The sequence below is a fragment of the Salvelinus namaycush genome, chromosome 25, assembly GCF_016432855.1.
Source record: "Salvelinus namaycush isolate Seneca chromosome 25, SaNama_1.0, whole genome shotgun sequence".
Classification (NCBI taxonomy): Eukaryota; Metazoa; Chordata; class Actinopteri; order Salmoniformes; family Salmonidae; genus Salvelinus; species Salvelinus namaycush.
In genome coordinates, this window is record NC_052331.1 from 27,963,552 (window position 1) to 27,986,909 (window position 23,358).

At 45.2% G+C, this 23,358-nt stretch overlaps 1 protein-coding gene across 3 annotated transcripts in view; it reads left to right on the forward strand.

The window, feature by feature from the left end:
* The window catches only part of LOC120020421 (5'-3' exoribonuclease 1-like), a 31,249-nt gene extending 9,422 nt beyond the window's left edge, over window positions 1-21,827 (forward strand). Inside the window, exons 7-41 of one of the 3 annotated variants that reach the window (XM_038964075.1) lie at window positions 192-279; window positions 458-626; window positions 2,126-2,193; window positions 2,343-2,480; window positions 2,664-2,824; window positions 5,248-5,337; window positions 5,574-5,730; window positions 5,850-5,969; window positions 6,061-6,224; window positions 6,332-6,449; window positions 7,357-7,449; window positions 7,589-7,692; window positions 7,933-8,064; window positions 8,316-8,478; window positions 8,831-8,944; window positions 9,111-9,209; window positions 9,343-9,458; window positions 9,817-9,963; window positions 10,034-10,123; window positions 10,349-10,478; window positions 11,618-11,674; window positions 11,827-11,959; window positions 15,083-15,152; window positions 15,373-15,565; window positions 16,624-16,716; window positions 17,449-17,538; window positions 17,676-17,780; window positions 18,467-18,547; window positions 18,630-18,758; window positions 18,904-19,018; window positions 19,253-19,419; window positions 19,651-19,773; window positions 19,907-20,012; window positions 20,148-20,299; window positions 20,479-21,827. In XM_038964075.1, coding sequence (XP_038820003.1) covers window positions 192-279; window positions 458-626; window positions 2,126-2,193; window positions 2,343-2,480; window positions 2,664-2,824; window positions 5,248-5,337; window positions 5,574-5,730; window positions 5,850-5,969; window positions 6,061-6,224; window positions 6,332-6,449; window positions 7,357-7,449; window positions 7,589-7,692; window positions 7,933-8,064; window positions 8,316-8,478; window positions 8,831-8,944; window positions 9,111-9,209; window positions 9,343-9,458; window positions 9,817-9,963; window positions 10,034-10,123; window positions 10,349-10,478; window positions 11,618-11,674; window positions 11,827-11,959; window positions 15,083-15,152; window positions 15,373-15,565; window positions 16,624-16,716; window positions 17,449-17,538; window positions 17,676-17,780; window positions 18,467-18,547; window positions 18,630-18,758; window positions 18,904-19,018; window positions 19,253-19,419; window positions 19,651-19,773; window positions 19,907-20,012; window positions 20,148-20,299; window positions 20,479-20,793 — 4,390 coding nt within the window. In that variant the 3' untranslated portion in view covers window positions 20,794-21,827. The remainder of the gene's footprint in view (window positions 1-191; window positions 280-457; window positions 627-2,125; window positions 2,194-2,342; window positions 2,481-2,663; window positions 2,825-5,247; window positions 5,338-5,573; window positions 5,731-5,849; window positions 5,970-6,060; window positions 6,225-6,331; window positions 6,450-7,356; window positions 7,450-7,588; window positions 7,693-7,932; window positions 8,065-8,315; window positions 8,479-8,830; window positions 8,945-9,110; window positions 9,210-9,342; window positions 9,459-9,816; window positions 9,964-10,033; window positions 10,124-10,348; window positions 10,479-11,617; window positions 11,675-11,826; window positions 11,960-15,082; window positions 15,153-15,372; window positions 15,566-16,623; window positions 16,717-17,448; window positions 17,539-17,675; window positions 17,781-18,466; window positions 18,548-18,629; window positions 18,759-18,903; window positions 19,019-19,252; window positions 19,420-19,650; window positions 19,774-19,906; window positions 20,013-20,147; window positions 20,300-20,478) is intronic. The other 2 variants (XM_038964077.1, XM_038964076.1) reach the window with 2 other exon arrangements.
* The last annotated feature ends 1,531 nt before the right edge of the window (window positions 21,828-23,358 follow it).

Consider the following 23,358-nt stretch of genomic DNA (forward strand, 5'->3'; position numbering starts at 1 on the left):
ACAGGGATGTGAACACATTTCCGTACATTTTAGAGAAATACGTTTTTGTGCTTATGGAACTTTTTCTGGGATCTTTTATTTCAGCTCATCAAACCTGGGACCAACACTTTACATGTTGCGTTTTTATATTTTTGATCTGTATTATTTCCAATGCCCATCCCAGGTAATCAGTATGTATTCTCCTCCTGCAGAATAACTGCTCCAGAGGAGACAACCTTCCACCTACTGCACCTGTCACTATTTAGGGAGTACATAGACTACGAGTTCTCTGAAGTTAAGGTAAGACATTCATACATTAAAATCTTGCTGGAGCGTGACCAATACAGTAGATGCAAAATAAACTCCCCTAGAAGTAATCAATACACACTATCAGTTCTCTATGAATGGTTTGAATAATAATAAGATCTTATGATTGGTTGTTTCTCAATAAGATCTCTTTCGATTGGTTGTTTGACAGAATAAGATCTCATTTGAGTACGACCTGGAGCGAATCATAGATGACTGGATCCTGATGGGCTTTCTTGTTGGAAATGACTTCATCCCTCATCTTCCTCATCTTCACATAAACCACGACGCCCTGCCTCTTCTCTACCGCACCTACATCAGTGTGCTGCCAACACTAGGAGGTGAGAACACACGGACAAGCTCATAAATTAGGGCTGACCCCATTTAGTCGACTGGTTTATTGTTTGGTCAATAGGCTGTTGGTTGACCAAGATCTTTTTTGTCGAGCAGTCGCAAATATATATATTTTTTATGGCACACAAGACACCTGTCTGATTCGCGCCTGTCTCAGTGGACTAATCCATTGCGGAGGCCGTGTGGATGCCGCAGTCTAAGAAGAAAAGGAGTGTAACCAAGATGCACAACGGACATCTCTCTCCAGAATGAGCTCTCTCCCGCCAATTCCGGCACATTCATTGTTTCATAACTTCATTGTGTGAATAGTTTGCCCTTTGATTGTTAGTCTGTCAATTCCACATGACTTTATCTAGAGTAGTACATTTCCTGCTAATTCCCATGATTTCTAATCTAGAATGTTTGTTTGGTTACGGTGATTTCTGTTAATGCACTCAATATATTATTACAGTCTTTTACCGTTGTCATTGTTGGAGTGGACACATTGTTGGAGTGGACACATTGTTTGCAAAGCACACAACCTTTGTTACACTTTAGAGAAACACATTTTGGTTTATTTTGAGTTCTCATTTTGAGTAAGGACGCGCACCTGATTACCCATAGAAGTAGGCCTAGGCTACCTGGCCTGCGAACAAATGTAGGCTTATAAATGTGCCCATTTGGGGATCTGACAGTATTTCTGATTCTCTTTAATCACCACCACTTATGAGCTGTGGAGCTTCTCAAAGTACATTTTTCTTCACCTCAAACAGCAAGGAAACAAAGTCTGTTTTTACATCCATTGAGAATGACAATAGTTTCAGTATGTATTTGAAACGTCTTTCCAGCTCTCTCCCTTTAGATAACTACTCTGCGTGAAAGGGAAAAATGTCAACCATTGGAAACGTCATAAAATAGGCCACAGGGAGCGGGGAGGAGGATGGTCAAGTACAGATGATAAACCTTGTAAAAAAATTGATCTGGTGCTCCCTCTTGAGGCTTTTGTGTCTTATTTCATCAAACAGTTCACTTAATGCAGGGGTGTCAAACTCATTCCATGGAGGGCCTAGTCTATAGCTTTTTCCTTTCAATGAAGACCTAGACAACCATGTGAGAGGAGTTCCTTACTAATCCGGGACCTTAATTCATCAATCAAGTACAAGGGAGGAGCAAAAACCCTCAGACACTTGGCCCTCCGTGGAAAGAGTGGCTTAAAGTGTCAGACGTGTTCAGTACATATAGTTGACTTTATTACAACACATAGGGTGTGTCTATGTATGGAAAAATAGACGTTTTTAAAATTTAGGCGAATCAATTGGTTGAAAGAAGACTATTTTCGGTCAATCAAGATTTTTTGGGCGTCTGGGACAGCCCTCACACAAATATATACACACACACACACACACATAAAATACACACCCGATACTGAGTTATACTGTGTATAACATTTTACTGAAAGTATAGTGAGTAATAAGCAATAAACTTCGTTGTCTTTTCTCATCATCAGGATACCTGAATGAGAATGGTCACCTGAACCTGGGTAACTTTGAGAAGTACCTGGAGAAACTGTCAGAGGTAAGAGAGACCAGAAAACATCCACTATCGGTGGAATTATTTCATTACCATGCATTTCTGATTGTCAGTCTCACACTCTTTCTCACATCTGTTTCGCAATCTCTCTCGACCCTTTCTCTCTTCGGCTTCTCTCTCTTCTTCTCCCCCAGTTTGACAGGGAGCACTTCAATGAGGTGTTTGTGGATCTGAAGTGGTTTGAGAGTAAGGTGGGGAACAAGTACTTGAACGAGGCAGCAGGGCTGGCAGCAGAGGAGGCTCACTGCAAGGATTCCAGGAAGAAAGACCTGGTGAGACATGACCACACACACACACAGATTTTACAAATACAGATGCATGTATGAAGATCTTGCTGACCTGTGTGTGTGTGTGTGTGTGTGTGTGTGTGTGTGTGTGTGTGTGTGTGTGTGTGTGTGTGTGTGTGTGTGTGTGTGTGTGTGTGTGTGTGTGTGTGTGTGTGTGTGTGTGTGCAGAAAGACTCTCTGTGTCTGGCTGCACTGGATGAGGTCAAGGACAGAGGCCCCAGCAGAGGTTTTGAGGAGGAAGGGGAGGAAGAAGACATGTTTGAAGCAGAGTTCCGACAGTACAAACGCACCTACTACATGACCAAGATGGGAGTGGAGGTGGTCTCAGAGTGAGTTGTATACCAAACATTCTCAAAATATTTTCCTGCAACCTCTAACGGTTTTGAAATGCTCTTACAAAAGTTTCTGGCCCCCAAGCTGGGCTGAACTTGAATGTTTTTTTTCTAGTTGATAAGCAAAGACAATGGCATTGTAGAGCTGTGACTAGGGCTGTTACGGTGACTGTATTACCGCCACACCGGCAGACACCAGTCATGATCGCAGTCAGATTCCACGTAACTAGGCTTCTCCAAGACTGCCCCCTGATGCCGCTGGTGGTAATTAGCAAAGATTATCAGTAGCCTACCAAACTTTCTAACGGCCAGCCGCTAATGGCCGGTACTCGGCGCTCCCTTTAATCACTCTGACATAAATACAATTGAAAATCTAATCAAAAACGTAATAAGAGGCCTGGCATAGGTCACCTGTTGGGCAGTGAGAGCCAGCTCCTCATACCTGGTTGATGCATGGAATGAAATAAGTGTTCCTGGTCCTTAACATTTCTATAGGCTATGCTATTACGTGAGAAAAAGAGGAGGATCCTTTTCAGCTTTCTAAAGGCTAGGACTACTATATTTATTTCCTATATTAAGCTCATTGCTAATAAGCTGTATAAAGAATATATACTAAATTGATATATTCTTTCTTCAGCTTAAAGAGCGTACACCTAATATGTTCCCCCTGTTGATGATGCATATTATGCAGTAAGGTTGAACCAAAAGATTACATGTAACAAATATGAAATGAAATACAAAACAATTAAATATGTGAAATTGAATTAAACAATAATGTATGTTGATGCTAATATTATGTACAATATTCAATTGTTTCTATATAACAATAGCCTAATATATTTAAAATGACAAACTATTGTTTTTTCTAACAGTTTCACTAATTCATCCTAATTAATTTAATCATTATGACACACTATTGTCATTGGTTGCACTAGTTGCACTGTTTGTCTACATAACCTGGTTCAAGTATTCATGACATCACCCTGAAGAAGGCACAGTGATGCCCAAACGTTGGTAAATAGCCAATACATTCTGGGACTTTATATATGGAGTGTGCCGCTCTTTGTTTTTTGTAGTTTTTCTGCTCTTAGTCAGCACCTTCACACAAACACACTTTGATGTTTTTTATTCTTTAGACCTGCCTAAAATACATCATGGATTTAGTGTGATGGTGTAGGCTATATTAAATGGATTTAGTGTGGTGGTGTAGGCTATATTAAATGGATTTAGTGTGATGGTGTAGGCTATATTTAGTGTGGTGGTGTAGGCTATATTAAATGGATTTAGTGTGGTGGTGTAGGCTATATTAAATGGATTTAGTGTGATGGTGTAGGCTATATTAAATGGATTTAGTGTGATGGTGTAGGCTATATGAAATGGATTTAGTGTGGTGGTGTAGGCTATATTAAATGGATTTAGTGTGGTGGTGTAGGCTATATTAAATGGATTTAGTGTGGTGGTGTAGGCTATATTAAATGGATTTAGTGTGGTGGTGTAGGCTATATTAAATGGATTTAGTGTGATGGTGTAGGTTATATTTAGTGTGGTGGTGTAGGCTATATTAAATGGATTTAGTGTGGTGGTGTAGGCTATATTAAATGGATTTAGTGTGGTGGTGTAGACTATATTAAATGGATTTAGTGTGGTGGTGTAGGCTATATTAAATGGATTTAGTGTGGTGGTGTAGGCTATATTAAATGGATTTAGTGTGATGGTGTAGGCTATATTAAATGGATTTATTGTGATGGTGTAGGCTATATTAAATGGATTTAGTGTGGTGGTGTAGGCTATATTAAATGGATTTAGTGTGGTGGTGTAGGCTATATTAAATGGATTTAGTGTGATGGTGTAGGCTATATGAAATGGATTTAGTGTGATGGTGTAGGCTATATGAAATGGATTTAGTGTGATGGTGTAGGCTATATTAAATGGATTTAGTGTGGTGGTGTAGGCTATATGAAATGGATTTAGTGTGATGGTGTAGGCTATATGAAATGGATTTAGTGTGATGATGTAGGATATATTAAATGGATTTAGTGTGATGGTGTAGGCTATATGAAATGGATTTAGTGTGATGGTGGAGGATATATTAAATGGATTTAGTGTGATGGTGTAGGCTATATTAAATGGATTTAGTGTGGTGGTGTAGGCTATATTAAATGAATTTAGTGTGATGGTGTAGGATATATTAAATGGATGTATTCGACTTTTTAAAATGAAGATGTTCCAAAGGTCCACATCAGTGGCTTGTAGGCTGTGTGTGGAAGCCAGAGATGCTCAACAAACATATTTGTTAATTAACGGTCAGTTACCGTGAGACCGGCGGTTATTTGCATGACAATCATTGGCTGACACAATTTCAAGACCGCCCTAGCCGTGACAATCTTTTAAACATTATTTTTTTTAATGGTTGTTTTCAGTGAGTTTCTAGCCAACCAGGCGTTGTGCTATGTGGAGGGAATCCAGTGGATCCTACATTACTACTACCATGGAGTCCAATCCTGGAGCTGGTAGGTTCCTCTCCCCTCTCTCCCCTCTCTCCCCTCTCTCCCGTCTCCCCTCTCTCCTCTCTCTCCCGTTTCCCCTCTCTCCTCTCTCTCCCGTTTCCCCTCTCTCCTCTCTCTCCCGTTTCCCCTCTCTCCTCTCTCTCCCGTCTCCCCTCTCTCCCGTCTCTCCTGTCTCCTCTCGTGCGCTCTCCTGTCGATCTCTGTCTCTGCGTGTGTACTAATACCTCCCTCTGTTCTAGGTATTACCCGCACCACTATGCCCCCTTCCTGTCAGATGTGCGGAACATAGCCCATCTGAAGTTGACCTTTGACATGGGCAAGCCCTTCATGCCCTTCCAGCAGCTGCTGGGAGTCCTACCTTCTGCCAGCAAAGACCTGCTGCCCCAGAGCTATAGGGTAACAGACAGACAGACACGCACGCGCACATAGCAGCATTGTGGGGACCTATGACACACACACTTTCCCATAACACACACACACACAGTTCTGATACCTGTGTTTTGTTCTTTGTGCAGCACCTGATGACATCAGAGAATTCTAGCATCATTGAGTATTACCCTCTAGACTTCAAGACAGACCTTAATGGGAAACAACAGGAGTGGGAGGCTGTGGTGCTCATCCCCTTCATCGACGAGGTACGTAGACACACACACATAAATATAAGTAAATGACATACTTCATACATGTCTTTGTCTTATTTTGCTTATTTGTGCGTTTCCTTTCCAGAGATGTTTGCTTGCTGCGATGGAGCCTTATAACGATCACATGACCAAGGCTGAGAAGGCCCGTAACTGCCACACACAGTGTGCTGTGTACAGCTACGACGCTGAGCTAGACTACCCCTCCACCCTGCCTGACCTGTTCCCCAACATCATGCACTGCCATGTCAGGTGAGACACGCGCACACACACACACACACACACTGAACACACTCAACAGTTATACACACGCACCTTCCATGAGGCTAACATACATTGATGTGTTTGGTGGTTTCCAGAGTGACACCGGTTCCCATGGACGCTTGGCACGTGTCGTTGAGCCATGTGGGGCGCAGCATCAACAGCAGCCAGTTCTACTTCTGTGGCTTCCCCACCTTAAAGCACATCAGACACAAGGTACCACAGACAGACAGACTACAATTCGCTACAGTAATAGCTAGGCTAGTTTGATGATAATTTCTGTGACAAATTGCAAAGTGTGTGGTGTTTCATGAAACTCGTTCTCTACAATACCTTGCTACAACAAGTGACTTCTTTGTTTGAAAGTTTCATCATGTCACTGTAAAGAGGCGCCGTTTCCGTGGAAACGGTCTCAATTGTGCGTTGGGTCTTATTGATCTGAATGGCCGTTGTTCAGTCAGCTGTTCTACAACACAACACTCTAAAAGTGTTTAGTTTTGTCTCGTCTTATGTCAGCTGTTGTACCTGAACCTGGCCTTAGCTTCACATTCCAGCTCAGGCTTCATCCATGTTATGAAGATGGATATTGATTGTGCACCTGCCGCTTACTCGAAGCCGGGCTTGTAACTGCGTTCATGTCGGAGTGGTCGAACAGCGAGCTCTTCATTGAGACAATTTATCCCTGGGCCAGTCACTGCCACATCAAAATGAAACAAAGTTATCCTGCATCTTCAGCGGGCTATGTTGGGAAATGGGCTGTTAGAGGTGCTGTCTTTCTTACGCATATCGTTTGTCATCTTTGGTGTGCCTATCAATGCACAAGCCCTTCCCCCCCCGCCCACTCCAATCGTTAAAATAATTGTATTAAGTCATACAGAAGTTTTACTGCTCTTGGAAGTTTCAAATGCATCCTGTCGTTACTAAATGTGTAGAGTGAAAAGGGTAGTGTCAACAGTTATCCTGGGTTGAACTCAGTTGACCAAAGTTAGCTCGCTAACTGTTTTATCACGGCTGCCATTTACACCCCAATATTGACAATGATAGTTTTTTTCCAATCTTAGAGTCTGAATACTTTGTATGTTTCATCTGTAGACGTGAATGTGTGTGTCTTCTGTCTCTATAGTTCTATAAGAAGAAACATGGAGTGGTGGTGTTCCAGCAGAGCAGCCGAGGAGAGAACATGATGCTGGAGATCATACCTAGCAAAGAGGAACCCGTGAGTGAAGATAGTCTTGTTTCTATGAAAAGTCAAAGACTGTTAGATATACTGTATGTGTCTGGAGCAGAAGTAGTAGATATTGTTTTCACCCCCTCCTCCCTCTCTCTATCCCTCTTTCTCACCCCCCCCATTTCAGGTGTGTGACAATGTGGCCTCTCAGGTCCTGGGTCGGTCTGTGTTTGTCAACTGGCCCCACCTAGAGGAGGCCAGGGTGGTAGCAGTGTCTGACGGGGAGAGCAAGTAAGAGCCACGCTCAGTTCTCGTCACGTCTAATGAGGGCTGAACTACAGTACTAAACCTGACCTGTCCCTCAAAACCAAACACCTCTGGCTCTGCCCTTTATTCAGTTCTCATTAGACTATAACTTTGAAGTACACCGAGTTGTCAATATTCATCAATATCTGTCTCCTTCCACTTCCAACCCTCCTTTCCCCTACATTTTCTCTCCTCTTTCCCTCCATCACTCACCGTCCCTCTCAGGTTCTTCCTGGAGGAGCCGGCAGGGATGCAGAAGCTGTACGACAGGGACTCTCCTCCCCCCACTAAGGTCACCTACCTCAGTGACAAGGAACAGAAGGACTGGGTTAAGGATGTACAGGGCATCACTGAGCAGTAAGCATCTATTTGCCATCAAAGTGGAATAGTTTTTCAGTGAGGTCTTGTTTGATTTCTGCACCCTCTCTGGTAGAAGTGCCATCCTATGAGTCTATTACATGTTTTTATCTTGACCTTTATTTCACCAAGAAGTCCCATTTTGGTCAGAAGACCTCTTCCTCTAGGGAGACCTGTGTTTTGCCTGACCACTCTCCCTACCATAATAGCTCTGTTTCTCTCTCTCTCTCCTCCCACCTGTCTCCCCTCAGTTTCGGTAAGCGTAAGGGCATCACGGTGAATGAGACGGCGGTGGTTTTGTATACCCAGCTGCTGACGGGCAGGAAGTATGTACCTGGGCAGAGCGGACAGGTGCACCTGGAGAAACAGTGGGCCAAGCAGATACTGCCATTCCCCTACCAGACCATCGTCAAGGTAAGCACAGGCGCGTACACACACAGGAAGACCTACTACACACACACGCACATTCTAGAGCTGGGCGTTATAGACGAAAATCCATACTGTGATAAATTGCCTGAATTGGTGCAATAAGGATAAATAAAACAATAACTTTAAACATTAATGTTGGAATTATCCTTTAAATACTACTACTACTAGTTTGATTGTTGTAGCCATCAATTGTCCCATAAAAATCACCCTTATTAGCTAATTTATTTCATTTCAAACTTTTCTCTGGTGTAGGCTGCTTATCGTAATGAACAATATCAGGAAAATGCCTACAATAAGTATGGTCGGTGTCACACACACACAACTCTCTCTCCCTCAGGACATCAAAGCCTTTGACTCGTCGTCCACTCGCTTCAAGACCCTGGAGGAGCTGTATTCCCCGACGACCACGGTTTTCATGGTGGGGAACCCCTACTACGGTGCCATGGGAGAGGTCGGTACAACTTTCTGTTTCCTGTCTCTACTTTTATGCCAGTTGTTGTTGTTTTCCATGACCCTTTCCTCCTCTTAAAAACAACGTCCTGACGAAGCTAAATGTGTGGAGTCATGAAATGAGGATCTGTGAGAAGCCTTTCATGCTTTTCCCTTTGGTCACACAGGTGCAGGATTCCAGTGATGTCATCAAAGAGGGACGGGTGCGGGTTGTGTTCACGGTGCCCTGTGAACCACCTATGGAATCCTTAATACAGAACCAGCATGTAAGTCATTCTCAAAATAACACCTCTCTCACACTCCTCCCCTGCCCACCACATTACTAAACATGCACCCTTTCCAAGCTCACCCTCCTCTCTCTGTCTCTCTCTCTCTGTGTGTGTGTGTGTGTGTGTGTAGAAATACTGTGTGAAGTACAGTCCTGGCTACGTTCTGGCCTCACGCCTCGGCATCACTGGCTACCTCGTCTCCAGATTCTCTGGCAGCATCTTCGTCGGCAGAGGATCCAAGAAAAAGTGAGAGAACAAATTTCAAATGACAGCCTATTCTTTATTTGATTCACTACTGTTGATCATATAGGTTGGTTTGTATGTGTCTAATAAACCGTGTCTCTCTCCCTCCGTTTCTTCTGTCCTCCCTCCGTTTCTTCTGTCCTCCCTCCGTTTCTTCTGTCCTCCCTCCGTTTCTTCTGTTCTCCCTCCTTGTCTTCTGTTCTCCCTCCGTTTCTTCTGTCCTCCCTCCATTTCTTTCTTCTGTCCTCCCTCCATTTCTTTCTTCTGTCCTCCCTCCCTCCGTTTCTTTCTTCTGTTCTCCCTCTGTTTCTTTCTTCTGTTCTCCCTCTGTTTCTTTCTTCTGTTCTCCCTCCCTCCACAGTCCCCATGGGGAGCAGAAGGCTAACGTGGGTCTGAACCTGAAGTTCAATAAGAAGAATGAGGAGGTACCAGGTTACACCAAGAGAACCGAGAAGGAGTGGCTCTATTCTGTCGCTGTGGAGGATCTGATGGCTGAGTACTTGGATAGGTGTGTGTGAAACAGCATTGTGCGTGTTATTATTAGTGCGTGTGTAACCTGCCTTGGGTGTGTCCTGTAGGTTCTCTGAGGTGTTTGACCTGGTGTCCAGGAACAGTCACGACGATGTCTTCTACGAGGACGACATCTGGCCCGGAGTGGACCAAAACGGGTATACATATTCATGCATTTAACATACATCATTTCCACTGTCATACAGTCATAACCGGTAAACCTGCAACACTTACACACTTTACACTTGCATTCAGATGTTCTTAAACACTAGAAAACACTAGGAGTAAGTTGGTGTGTAACGATGAAGTAGATCATAACAGTTATAGTAATAATGAGGGTAGTGGTAGTGGTGGTGGTGGTGATGGGGATGATTTTCCGGCAGGGCGGAGAGGGTGAAGGAGATCACTTCCTGGTTGAAGACCCACCCAGTCGCCGACATCGCCCGGGCATCATGTGACCTGCAGATCCTGGACACGGCCATCGTGGAGCAGATCGAGGAAGTGGTGGCTAAGGTAACTAGGGGCTGTCAATCATTAATCGATCTTCCCTCGGCTCTGTCATCAATATTCTCTGTCAATCATTTATCAAGCTTCCTTCACTCATGCTGCCAAACATACCCTAGTAAAACTGACTATCCTACCGATCCTTGACTTTGGCGATGTCATTTACAAAATAGCCTCCAACACTCTACTCAGCAAATTGGATGCAGTCTATCACAGTGCCATCCGTTTTGTCACCAAAGCCCCATTTACCACCCACCACTGCGACCTGTATGCTCTCGTTGGCTGGCCCTCGCTTCATATTCGTCGCCAAACCCACTGGGTCCAGGACATCTATAAGTCTTTGCTTGGTAAAGCCCCGTCTTATCTCAGCTCACTGGTCACCATAGCAGCACCCACCCGTAGCATGCGCTCCAGCAGGTATATCTCTCTAGTCACCCCCAAAGCCAATTCCTCATTTGGCCGCCTTTCCTTCCAGTTTTCTGCTGCCAATGACTGGAACGAATTGCAAAAGTCACTGAAGCTGGAGACTCATATCTCCCTCACTAACTTTAAGCATCAGCTGTCAGAGCAGCTCACAGGTCACTGCACCTGTACATAGTCCATCTTTAGCCCATCCAACTACCTCATCCCCATACTGTTATTTATTTTTTTGCTCCTTTGCAGCTCAGTATCTCTACTTGCACATTCATCTTCTGCACATCTATCACTCCAGTGTTAATTGCTAAATTGTACTTATTTCGCCACTATGGCCTATTTATTGTCTTACCTCCCCAATCTGACTACATTTGCACACTCTGTATATATATATTTTTCTATCGTGTTATTGACTGTACGTTTGTTTATATGTAACTCTGTGTTGTTGTTTGTGTCGCACTGCTTTGCTTTATCTTGGCCAGGTCACAGTTGTAAATGAGAACTTGTTCTCAACTGGCCTACCTGGTTAAATAAAGGTGAAATAAGAAAATAATCATCTGTCTACTCCTACTCTGTGTTTCTATGTTTCCATCACCTCTACCCTTGTTTTTCTGTCAGGGAATAAGGTAGATGGACACACACTACTCAGCAAGCCCTTCCTTCACTGTCAATGATTCATTTACTTTCTTTTGTGAGTGTTTCTGTAGTCCCTCTTACCTCCCTCTGTTTCTCAGGTCAAGAAGAGCAGCAAGAAAGTGCGTGTGACCGTGAAGCCACATTTACTCTTCAGGGTGAGAATGTCTTTTACCTGTGTGTGGAGAGGAAAATGTAGGACTTTGTCTGTGTCATATAGTGGGTGACAAGGACATTAAAACCTCCATATTGGTCCAACACACACAACTTCTCTAAATCCTGTAGTTTGTGTGTCTCTCTCTCTCTCCAGCCCTTAGAGCAGCAGCACGGTGTGGTCCCTGACCCGGATGCAGAGTACCACCTGTTTGACCGGGTGGTCAATGTCAGAGAGAGCTTCTCTGTCCCCCTCGGCCTCAGAGGAACCATCATCGGCATCAAGGGAGGTGAGTGGTCACACACCCACTGTCTGTTACGTCTCTCTCACTCTCATATACAACACACCCACTGTCTGTTACGTATGTCTCACTCTCATATACAACGCACCCACTGTCTGTTACGTCTGTCTCACTCTCATATACAACACACCCACTGTCTGTTACGTCTGTCTCACTCTCATATACAACACACCCACTGTCTGTTACGTCTGTCTCACTCTCATATACAACACACCCACTGTCTGTTACGTCTGTCTCACTCTCATATACAACGCACCCACTGTCTGTTACGTCTGTCTCACTCTCATATACAACACACCCACTGTCTGTTACGTCTCTCTCACTCTCATATACAACACACCCACTGTCTGTTACGTCTCTCTCACTCTCATATACAACGCACCCACTGTCTGTTACGTCTCTCTCACTCTCATATACAACACACCCACTGTCTGTTACGTCTCTCTCACTCTCATATACAACACACCCACTGTCTGTTACGTCTCTCTCTCACTCTCATATACAACACACCCACTGTCTGTTACGTCTCTCTCTCACTCTCATATACAACACACCCACTGTCTGTTACGTCTCTCTCTCACTCTCATATACAACACACCCACTGTCTGTTACGTCTCTCTCTCACTCTCATATACAACACACCCACTGTCTGTTACGTCTCTCTCACTCTCATATACAACACACCCACTGTCTGTTACGTCTCTCTCTCACTCTCATATACAACACACCCACTGTCTGTTACGTCTCTCTCTCACTCTCATATACAACACACCCACTGTCTGTTACGTCTCTCTCTCACTCTCATATACAACACACCCACTGTCTTACGTCTCTCTCTCACTCTCATATACAACACACCCACTGTCTTACGTCTCTCTCTCACTCTCATATACAACACACCCACTGTCTTACGTCTCTCTCTCACTCTCATATACAACACACCCACTGTCTGTTACGTCTCTCTCACTCTCATATACAACACACCCACTGTCTGTTACGTCTCTCTCACTCTCATATACAACACACCCACTGTCTGTTACGTCTCTCTCTCACTCTCATATACAACACACCCACTGTCTGTTACGTCTCTCTCTCACTCTCATATACAACACACCCACTGTCTGTTACGTCTCTCTCACTCTCATATACAACACACCCACTGTCTGTTACGTCTCTCTCACTCTCATATACAACGCACCCACTGTCTGTTACGTCTCTCTCACTCTCATATACAACGCACCCACTGTCTGTTATGTCTCTCTCACTCTCATATACAACGCACCCACTGTCTGTTACGTCTGTCTCACTCTCATATACAACGCACCCACTGTCTGTTACGTCTCTCTCACTCTCATATACAACACACCCACTGTCTGTTACGTCTGTCTCACTCTCATATACAACACACCCACTGTCTGTTACGTCTGTCTCACTCTCATATACAACGCACCCACTGTCTGTTACGTCTCTCTCACTCTCATATACAACGCACCCACTGTCTGTTACGTCTGTCTCACTCTCATATACAACGCACCCACTGTCTGTTACGTCTCTCTCTCACTCTCATATACAACACACCCACTGTCTGTTACGTCTCTCTCTCACTCTCATATACAACACACCCACTGTCTGTTACGTCTGTCTCACTCTCATATACAACACACCCACTGTCTGTTACGTCTGTCTCACTCTCATATACAACGCACCCACTGTCTGTTACGTCTGTCTCACTCTCATATACAACGCACCCACTGTCTGTTACGTCTCTCTCTCACTCTCATATACAACACACCCACTGTCTGTTACGTCTCTCTCTCATATACAACGCACCCACTGTCTGTTACGTCTCTCTCTCACTCTCATATACAACACACCCACTGTCTGTTACATCTCTCTCTCATATACAACGCACCCACTGTCTGTTACGTCTCTCTCTCACTCTCATATACAACACACCCACTGTCTGTTACGTCTCTCTCACTCTCATATACAACACACCCACTGTCTGTTACGTCTCTCTCTCACTCTCATATACAACACACCCACTGTCTGTTACGTCTCTCTCTCACTCTCATATACAACACACCCACTGTCTGTTACGTCTCTCTCTCACTCTCATATACAACACACCCACTGTCTGTTACGTCTCTCTCACTCTCATATACAACGCACCCACTGTCTGTTACGTCTCTCTCTCATATACAACACACCCACTGTCTGTTACGTCTCTCTCACTCTCATATACAACACACCCACTGTCTGTTACGTCTGTCTCACTCTCATATACAACACACCCACTGTCTGTTACGTCTCTCTCACTCTCATATACAACACACCCACTGTCTGTTACGTCTGTCTCACTCTCATATACAACACACCCACTGTCTGTTACGTCTCTCTCACTCTCATATACAACACACCCACTGTCTGTTACGTCTCTCTCACTCTCATATACAACACACCCACTGTCTGTTACGTCTCTCTCACTCTCATATACAACGCACCCACTGTCTGTTACGTCTCTCTCTCATATACAACACACCCACTGTCTGTTACGTCTCTCTCACTCTCATATACAACACACCCACTGTCTGTTACGTCTGTCTCACTCTCATATACAACACACCCACTGTCTGTTACGTCTCTCTCACTCTCATATACAACACACCCACTGTCTGTTACGTCTCTCTCACTCTCATATACAACACACCCACTGTCTGTTACGTCTCTCTCACTCTCATATACAACACACCCACTGTCTGTTACGTCTCTCTCTCACTCTCATATACAACACACCCACTGTCTGTTACGTCTCTCTCTCACTCTCATATACAACACACCCACTGTCTGTTACGTCTCTCTCTCACTCTCATATACAACACACCCACTGTCTGTTACGTCTCTCTCTCACTCTCATATACAACACACCCACTGTCTGTTACGTCTCTCTCTCACTCTCATATACAACACACCCACTGTCTGTTACGTCTCTCTCACTCTCATATACAACACACCCACTGTCTGTTACGTCTCTCTCACTCATAAACACAAACACACGACCACCGTGTTTGAGCCGTATCTAAACCGATGTTAACCTCTCTCCCGTGGCAGCTGATCGGGAGGCTGAGGTCTTGTATGAGGTTGTGTTTGATGAAGAGTTTGCTGGGGGACTTACAATCAGGTACAGTCTGTCTGTGTTTCATTGTTTCACGTAGGTCTATTAAGTGTTTCAGGCCTTGACTCAAAAACATATTTTCTTTTAGGTTATGTGTTTTATATGTCAAGTACCTGTGTTTTGTGTGTTGTCTGACCTGACTGTTGTTCTGGGTGACTGTATTCTGCCTGACCGTGGTCTGTTGGGTGACTGTATTCTGGCTGACCGTGGTCTGTTGCCTGACTAGGTGTGCGTCGGGCCGTGGCTACAGGCTGCCTCCGTGTGCCTTAATCAACTTGAGCCATGGATGCCGCTTTGAGCAGGGTTCCCACAAACTGACCGCCATCGTCAAGCCCCAGCCCTCCTCCCACCACCACGCACACAACAAAGAGCTGTCTGGGCTCAACCACTCACCACGCTCACCCTTCATACCCACACCGGTAGGACTGGAGTAGAGCAAATTACACCTGTACTCATGTCACACACACACACTCAAATAAGAATGGGTTAAATCTCCCACTCATTTGATTAAACCAGAATAGATCCTAGTGAATCGCCTCCAACTTTCTGTTTCTCACATTTTCCCACCATATCTCCCACTCTCTGTATGTCTTGATGGAAACAACATTTCTCTCTCGCCATCTCCCTCTCTCTCTCTCGCCGTTTCCCTCTCTCTCTCTCGCCGTTTCCCTCTCTCTCTCTCGCCGTTTCCCTCTCTCTCTCTCGCCGTTTCCCTCTCTCTCTCTCGCCGTTTCCCTCTCTCTCTCTCGCCGTTTCCCTCTCTCTTTCTCGCCGTCTCCCTCTCTCTCTCTCGCCGTCTCCCTCTCTCTCTCTCGCCGTCTCCCTCTCTCTCTCTCTCGCCGTCTCTCTCGCCGTCCGTCTGTCTCTCTCTCTCCCTCTGTCCGTCCGTCCGTCTCTCTCTCCCTCTGTCTCTCTCTCGCTCTCCCTTTGTCTCTCGCTCTCCCTCCGTCTGTCTTTCCCTCCCTCTCTCCATCTGTCTTTCCCTCCTTCCCTCCCTCTGTCTCTGTCTCTCCCTCCCTTTGTCTGTCTGTCCCTCCCTCTGCCTCTCCCTCCTGTCTGTCTGTCCGTCCGTCCCTCCGTCTGTCCGTCCCTCCGTCTGTCCGTCCCGTCTCTCCCTCCGTCTGTCTTTCCCTCCCTCCATCTGTCTTTCCCTCCGTCTGTCTTTCCCTCCCTCCCTGTCTGTCTCTCCCTCCCTTTGTCTGTCTGTCTCTCCCTCTGCTTCTTCCTCCCTCCCCTCCCTCTGTTTCTCACTCCCTCTGTCTCTCCCTCCCTCCCCTCCCTCCCCTCCCTCTGTCTCTACCTCCCTCCCCTCCCTCTGTCTCTCTCTCTCTCCCTCCATCTGTCTCTCTCTCCCTCCCATCCCTGTCTCTCCCTCTCTCTCCCTCCCCTCCCTCTGTCTCTCTCTGTCTCTTTCTCCCCTCCCTCCGTCTCTCCCGCCCTCTGTATCTCCCTCTCTGTCTGTCTCTGTTTCTCTCAGCAGCAGAACGGCAGACAAAACATTCTCAGGGCAGACACTCAGGGGAACAAAAATGTGCACCACAATGCCCTCAGCCAGAAACACCAGCCGAAGGTAAGCCTGTGTTTGTTCTCTCTCCTCTCTGGCTCGCTCTCTCTCTCTCTGTGTTTGTTCTCTCTCCTCTCTGGCTCTCTCTCTCCTCTGGCTTGCTCTCTCTCTCTCTCTCTCTCTCTCTGTGTTTGTTCTCTCTCCTCTCTGGCTTCCTCTCTCTCTCTGTGCATGTTCTCTCTCTCTCTGTATGTTCTCTCTCCTCTCTGGCTTGCTCTCTCTCTCTCTCTCTCTGTGTTTGTTCTCTCTCCTCTCTGGCTCTCTCTCTCTCTGTGTTTGTTCTCTCTCTCTGTGCATCTTCTCTCTCGCTCTCTCTCTCTCTCTCTGTGTATGTTCTCTCTCCTCTCTGGCTTGCTCTCTCTCTCTCTCTCTCTCTCTGTTTGTTCTCTCTCCTCTCTGGCTCTCTCGCTCTCTCTGTGTTTGTTCTCTCTCCTCTCTGTCTCGCTCTCTTTCTCTCTCTGTGTTTGTTCTCTCTCCTCTCTGTCTCTCTCTCTCTCTCCTCTCTGGCTCGCTCTCTTTCTCTCTCTGTGTTTGTTCTCTCTCCTCTCTGGCTCGCTCTCTTTCTCTCTCGGTGTTTGTTCTCTCTCCTCTCTGGCTCGCTCTCTCTCTCTCGGTGTTTGTTCTCTCTCCTCTCTGGCTCGCTCTCTCTCTCTCTCTCTCTCTGTGTTTGGGTTTTTCTCTACAATGCCACATTTCTCTGTGGTGGAGTTTGTAACATCAATCTCTCTGTGAGTGCAGGGTAAAGATGAGGAGTTCAGTAATGTGTGGCAGTCTCTGCAGAGTTCTGGAATGCCCCAGAAACCACCAGCCCACTGGCAACAAAACAATGTGAGTCCATTCATAAGTGTGTCTGTGTCAATGTGAAGTGTTACCATACTCACATTGTGAGTGTAGTAGTGTTTATTGTTGTTTTTGTTTGTGTGTGACTAAAGCTATTGTACATCTCTGTGTGTGTTTGTCCCCAGGCGTGTAATTCTGCCTGGGGTCCAGGGTCTCCCGGACAGGAAGGGCAGTTCCAGGGGCAACAGGGCAGGAACCAACCCCAGAGTCAACAACAACCCCCCAAACCTGTAAGTCACCATTTCATTCTAACCTTTGAACCCTTATGCACCTACATCCCTAACCTTTGAACCCTCCACATTTCTAAACATCGAACCACATCGCTTTGGTCCTTAATTTAGCTCCCATCATCACCTCCAGCTGTAGACCAATAGCAGGCAGTGACCAGGGTCCTCATCCTCAGCAGGCAGCTTAGCCAGTGGAGTCAGGACTACAAAGGAAATTAAACTAGTCAATAAAATGCACTTTGTGAAAGCTGATTGCTGTGTGTAGGGTTTATTACAAGGCTGTGTGTAGACTAAGTTGTTAGTTTAGTCAAACAAATCCAAATGAGTGAAGATTAAATAACATTTTGATGTTATCGGGAGATGAAGTGAGAGAGAGAGGGATTTTTCTTATTCTTTATTGTTGAAAGATGTCAATGTGTGAGTTCTGTGAAGGGAAATGAGGTGTGTGTGTAAGAGATATGATGTGTGTCTGGGAAAGAGAGCAATACAATGTGTGTGTGTGTGTGTAAGAGATATGATGTGTGTCTGGGAAAGAGAGCAATACAACGTGTGTGTGTGTGTGTAAGAGATATGATGTGTGTCTGGGAAAGAGAGCAATACAACGTGTGTGTGTGTAAGAGATATGATGTGTGTCTGGGAAAGAGAGCAATACAACGTGTGTGTGTGTGAAACTTCATGTTGTTTTATAGGGCCCAGCAGGAAGTATCAGACTGCTGAAGAGAAATGAAGATGTCAACACTCTGTTTCCCGCTCAGAACGCCACAAAGAAGGTACACACACACACACACACACACACACACACACACACACACACACACACACACAGACACAGTCTTACCCACCTGTCTCCAGCAAACAGAGTTTGAGGACTTGATCGCCAACCTGAAGATCACCAAGGGCAACGAGCCAACTGCACCGCCTCCAGGCAACGAGCCAACGAGCCAATCGGAGGAGCCGCTGTCTCCGCAGTCATTCGCTATGGTGGGTACTAGACTAGTACAGTCACTGGTTGGTGTTATGCTATAGTGCACTCAGGGCCCATATGAAACTCTTCAATTATATTTATCCGCTCATTCCTTGTGGTTTGTTGTAGACTAATTATGATTGGTTGTTCTCTTGTGTGTAGAAGGGGACTCTGGCCCTGAAGGAGATGCTGAACATTGGCTCTGCCCCTGACTCCACTAGTCTCTCCTCCTCCAACACACAGCAGCAGAACAGGAGAAGAGCCACCAAGAAAGTGGGTGAGTGGAAATACAGGGTTAACTACATGTTTAGATACAGGTGGAGCTGTTGTGGGATTTAGTGGAGATAATCCAAATATTAAACCAGTTTTTCCTCATTCTCGTCCTTACCCATCTTTCCTTTCACCTGTCCTTTCTCCCTCCTTCCTCCTCTCCCCATATCGCCATCTCTTTTCACCCCCTCTCTCTCCTTCTACCCTCATCCTTTCCACCTTCGCCCTCTGTCTGTCTCAGCGGCGAGGATGGGAGACTTAGTGTTACCTGTGGCCGCAGCAGCAGTCCCTCCCCTGCAGGCCCACCAGCCCTCCTCCATGGGTCCCAGTGTGGCCTCAGAGCTGGCTAGGATCTGTATAGGTCTGGGCATGGCCCCACCTGACTTCACCTTCATACGCAGCAGACAGGTGAGGCACACACACACACACACACACGCATGTAGCAGACACACATATAGTAGGCAAGCACACACATGTTACATGCGCGCACACACATGCATGAAGCAGGAACACACACACAGTGTTGTCGTAGTGTGAGATTGTGGGCACATCCTTTAGCAACGTCCCTACAGTATCTCTCTGTTTCCCAGTTGTTTTCGGTCTAACTCCACCTCCATTATCTGTCTTCCTGTCTCTCAGGGTTTGATGGTGTGTCAGGTGAAGCTCTCCAGTGGTCTGCTTGTCCACGGTCCTCAGAGTCACTCTGAGAATGAAGCCAAAGAGAAGGCAGCTCTCTTCGCCCTGCAGCGCCTTGTGAGTGTGGTGTGTGTCCCTACTGTACTTCTGCACGATCTGTGTGTGTGTGCACGTGCATACCAAACTGTCTATTTTATTGTGTGTATGTATTTTACTAATGTCTCCTGTACTTCTGTGTTTTAACCTCTGTCTCCTGTAGAATTCGGTGGGTTCTGGGTTTCCCATGCCTCCGCCTCTGTTCTCCGGGGTCGGCCAGATAAGAGGACCGCCCATGGGACCCATGCCTAACGTATTCGGCCAATCAGGTGAGACCTGCCGTCACGTATGGCGTCTATATTGATACTAAAGTAGACTGTAACAGTACGACCTCTCTGGGTGCAGTTATATGTTTTAGGATACTTATGAATACTGGATGTGAACCTAACCCGTTCTCCCTCCAGGTGGTCTGTTAATCCCTCCTCAGGGGTATGGTCCTCTCCACTGGGGCATGCCCCACCAGGGACAGCCCTTCTACGGTGGCACCTTCCCTGGCTCCCGGCCCCAGACACCCTCCGTCCCCATCGGCTCACACAACCAGTTTGTCCCCCTGCAGGTAGGAGCTCCAGAACCTGTTTCTACGGTTCACACCAGAACCTGTTTCTACGGTTCACACCAGAACCTGTTTCTACGGTTCACATTCAATATGGTTCAACTCAACACAGTTTTCGATTATTAACTGTGTGTGTGTGTGTTCCCACACAATCCTAACCTCTAAATTCTAACCTCTGTCAGGTGACTAAGAAGCGTGTGTCATCAGGCAAGAAGCCACAAGAGTTCTACAATGCGGCTCACACGGCGAGAAACCAAGCTCCAATTAACAAAGCTCAGTCTGACTCCCAACCCTCCCTATCCCCGACCCCCTCGGCAGCCCCCATCACACCCCCAAAGACCGCCCAGGACCCCCCTGAGATGGCTGGGACCCCCTCCACGCCACAGACGCCACGCCAGAACCCCACCCCAGGCCATGGCCACACCCCCAGCTCTGCCTCCAAGAGGAAACACAGGAAACTGGCGGTCAACTTCGAAGTGGCCAAAGTCCAAGAATGATCTGCTTCCCCCCTCTGCTTAGGTGTTGGTTTTTAAGATGCTATTATCATCGTCCTGGTCTCAAATTTCTTGTGTTTGTATCATGTTTGTAAGATGGGTCACTGTTGTCCCCAGTCTCTCCACACCCTGTGGTACATGGTGTCCTTCTAGTTGGTCCGTTTATGATTGGAGCTTGTAATCAAGGGGTTAATCTCTTTTAATTATTTTCCCTCTGTTTGTATTCTCCATCTTAAGCCAAATGTTTGGGTCTTTTATTAAGGTCATTAGATTTGTCACAATTATGTATTTTAAGGTCTATTTTATGGTTTCTAATCGCTGACACAACAAATAGCAATTCGACATTCTCACTTGTGTCAAGCAAAATTTGGGATCACAAATGTATTCGGACACGCATAAAGACAACACAAACACATCACTATGACAAAATGATTGACATTTCTTCTCTACATTGTAACACAAAAACCCCACATTTCTTCCCTCCATTAAGACTTGGATCACTCAGCTAACCGGTCCTGCTAATGTCCCAAAGCAGACCATTTTTATTTGATTTCAAACTGATTTGCTGCTGTTAGTTTGTTTTTAACATTTTTGCCCTCCACATTTCAATCTATGGATTTTATGCCTTAGGCCCCTTTTGAGGATTTATTTGTAAACTATAATGTTTTTGTTGTTGCAGAGAGTACCATGGCTGAATCATTACCTTGTAACCCACATGTACAGCTGCTTGAGTTTTACGAGCATATTTTTGGGGCTCTTTGTTTTTGGATTTGTACCCCCCCCCCCCCACACACCACTTTAAACAGTGAGCCGATCTACTGAGTCCTGGCTCTCCGTGGGTTTTTAAACATCTGTACCGAAGCACACCTGTTGTACGTCATATTGTTTTCTTTCATAATTAATTTGAGAGCTTGTATAAGAAAACCCCTCAAATAATCCCCCCAAATCTTAAAGTAACTTATGGAACTGGCTCTTTTCATGCTGGGGCGTGCTGTACATATCCATCGAATAAAGAAATCTTTTGTTACCATGGCGTCGATAAATGTGTGTGTCAGTTTATTTTGTCATGGGTTTGAGTGGTAAAGGCATGTGTACAGTAGGCCTGTATGCCTGTGTGAACATTGTAAAATGGCTACATTACATAACCTGTATGTATACGTTTATGACTGTGTTTACAAACCACTCATGTCTTGCAGGAATTGATTTACATGTGATGTCGTACCAGTACATAATTAACTATAGATTGGTCATGTATTTTTTGCTAATGCAGTTGGTTTACATGTTGTCTCTATTGGCCACCAGTGGGCAGTGCATGTCTTCCTCATGCAGAGTTCAGGCCAGTCTATGTATGGCAGGGGTGGCCAACCCTCCTGGAAATGTAACTGGGTGTGCAGACCTTCACTCCAACCCTGCTGAATGCACAGCATGATCCTACTTAATCAGCTGCTCATCAAGAGCTTCATCAGGTATGTTTAAATAGGGTTGGACTTAAAGCCTGCATAGTCTGTTGGGACATGACTATGGCATAGTACATTCATTTATAGGCACAGGTCAGACAGAACAATTTATATATTTATTTAGAGTAACTTGTTAAAAGATGGATGTAATAGAATCACAAGACAGCCTCCCACCCACAACACACTATTATCTGCTAAACAAGATACTAATAGAACACCGTCTGAATACTTAACGCTATTGGCCCGTTTTTCTAAATAGCAAATTACAATCTCTATGCCCATTTTGATACTGATCCAAAAACATACTAGCGGTAATCTCTAATATTGTCTGATATTATATTGATGACTTGGTCTGACGTGATATACGGACAGTATTGCAATTGTACAGGACACAACACGGTATGTAATAAGGACCAGTGGCGGTTGGTGTCATTTAAGATCAGGGAGGATGATAATATTTTTCTATTCCAGCAAATTGGATGACTCATTCATATTCCATTTACCCAGCTCAATGCAACACCGATAGGTTTAGGCTACTACACTGAACAAAAATATAAACACTATGTAAAGTGTTGGTCCCATGTTTTTTCCAGAGAATTTAATGTTCATTTATCTACCATAAGCCTCCTCCAATGTCATCTTAGAGAATTTGGAAGTACATCCAACCGGCCACATATACACATACCATTTGTGTCGTGTGGGTGAGCGGTTTGCTGAAGTCAACATTGTGAACAGTGGGTTATGGTATGGGCAGGCATAAGCTACGACAATGAACACAATTGCATTTTATCAATGACAATTAGAATGCACAAAAATAACGTGACGAGATACTAAGGCCCATTTTTTTTTAAGGTATCTTGACCAACAGATGTATATCTGTATTCCCAGTCATGTGAAATCAATAGATTAGGGCCTCCATTTATTTATTTCAACTGACTGATTTCCTCAAATGTACTGTAACTCAGTAAAATCTTTGAAATTGTTGTATGTTGCATTTATATTTTTGTTCAGTATACATGACACTCTAATTTTCCCTATACCCATCATGAGGTTGCTACAACCTAGCTTATGAATGAACGTTTACAACGTAGGTGTACAGGTTGAGAGACAT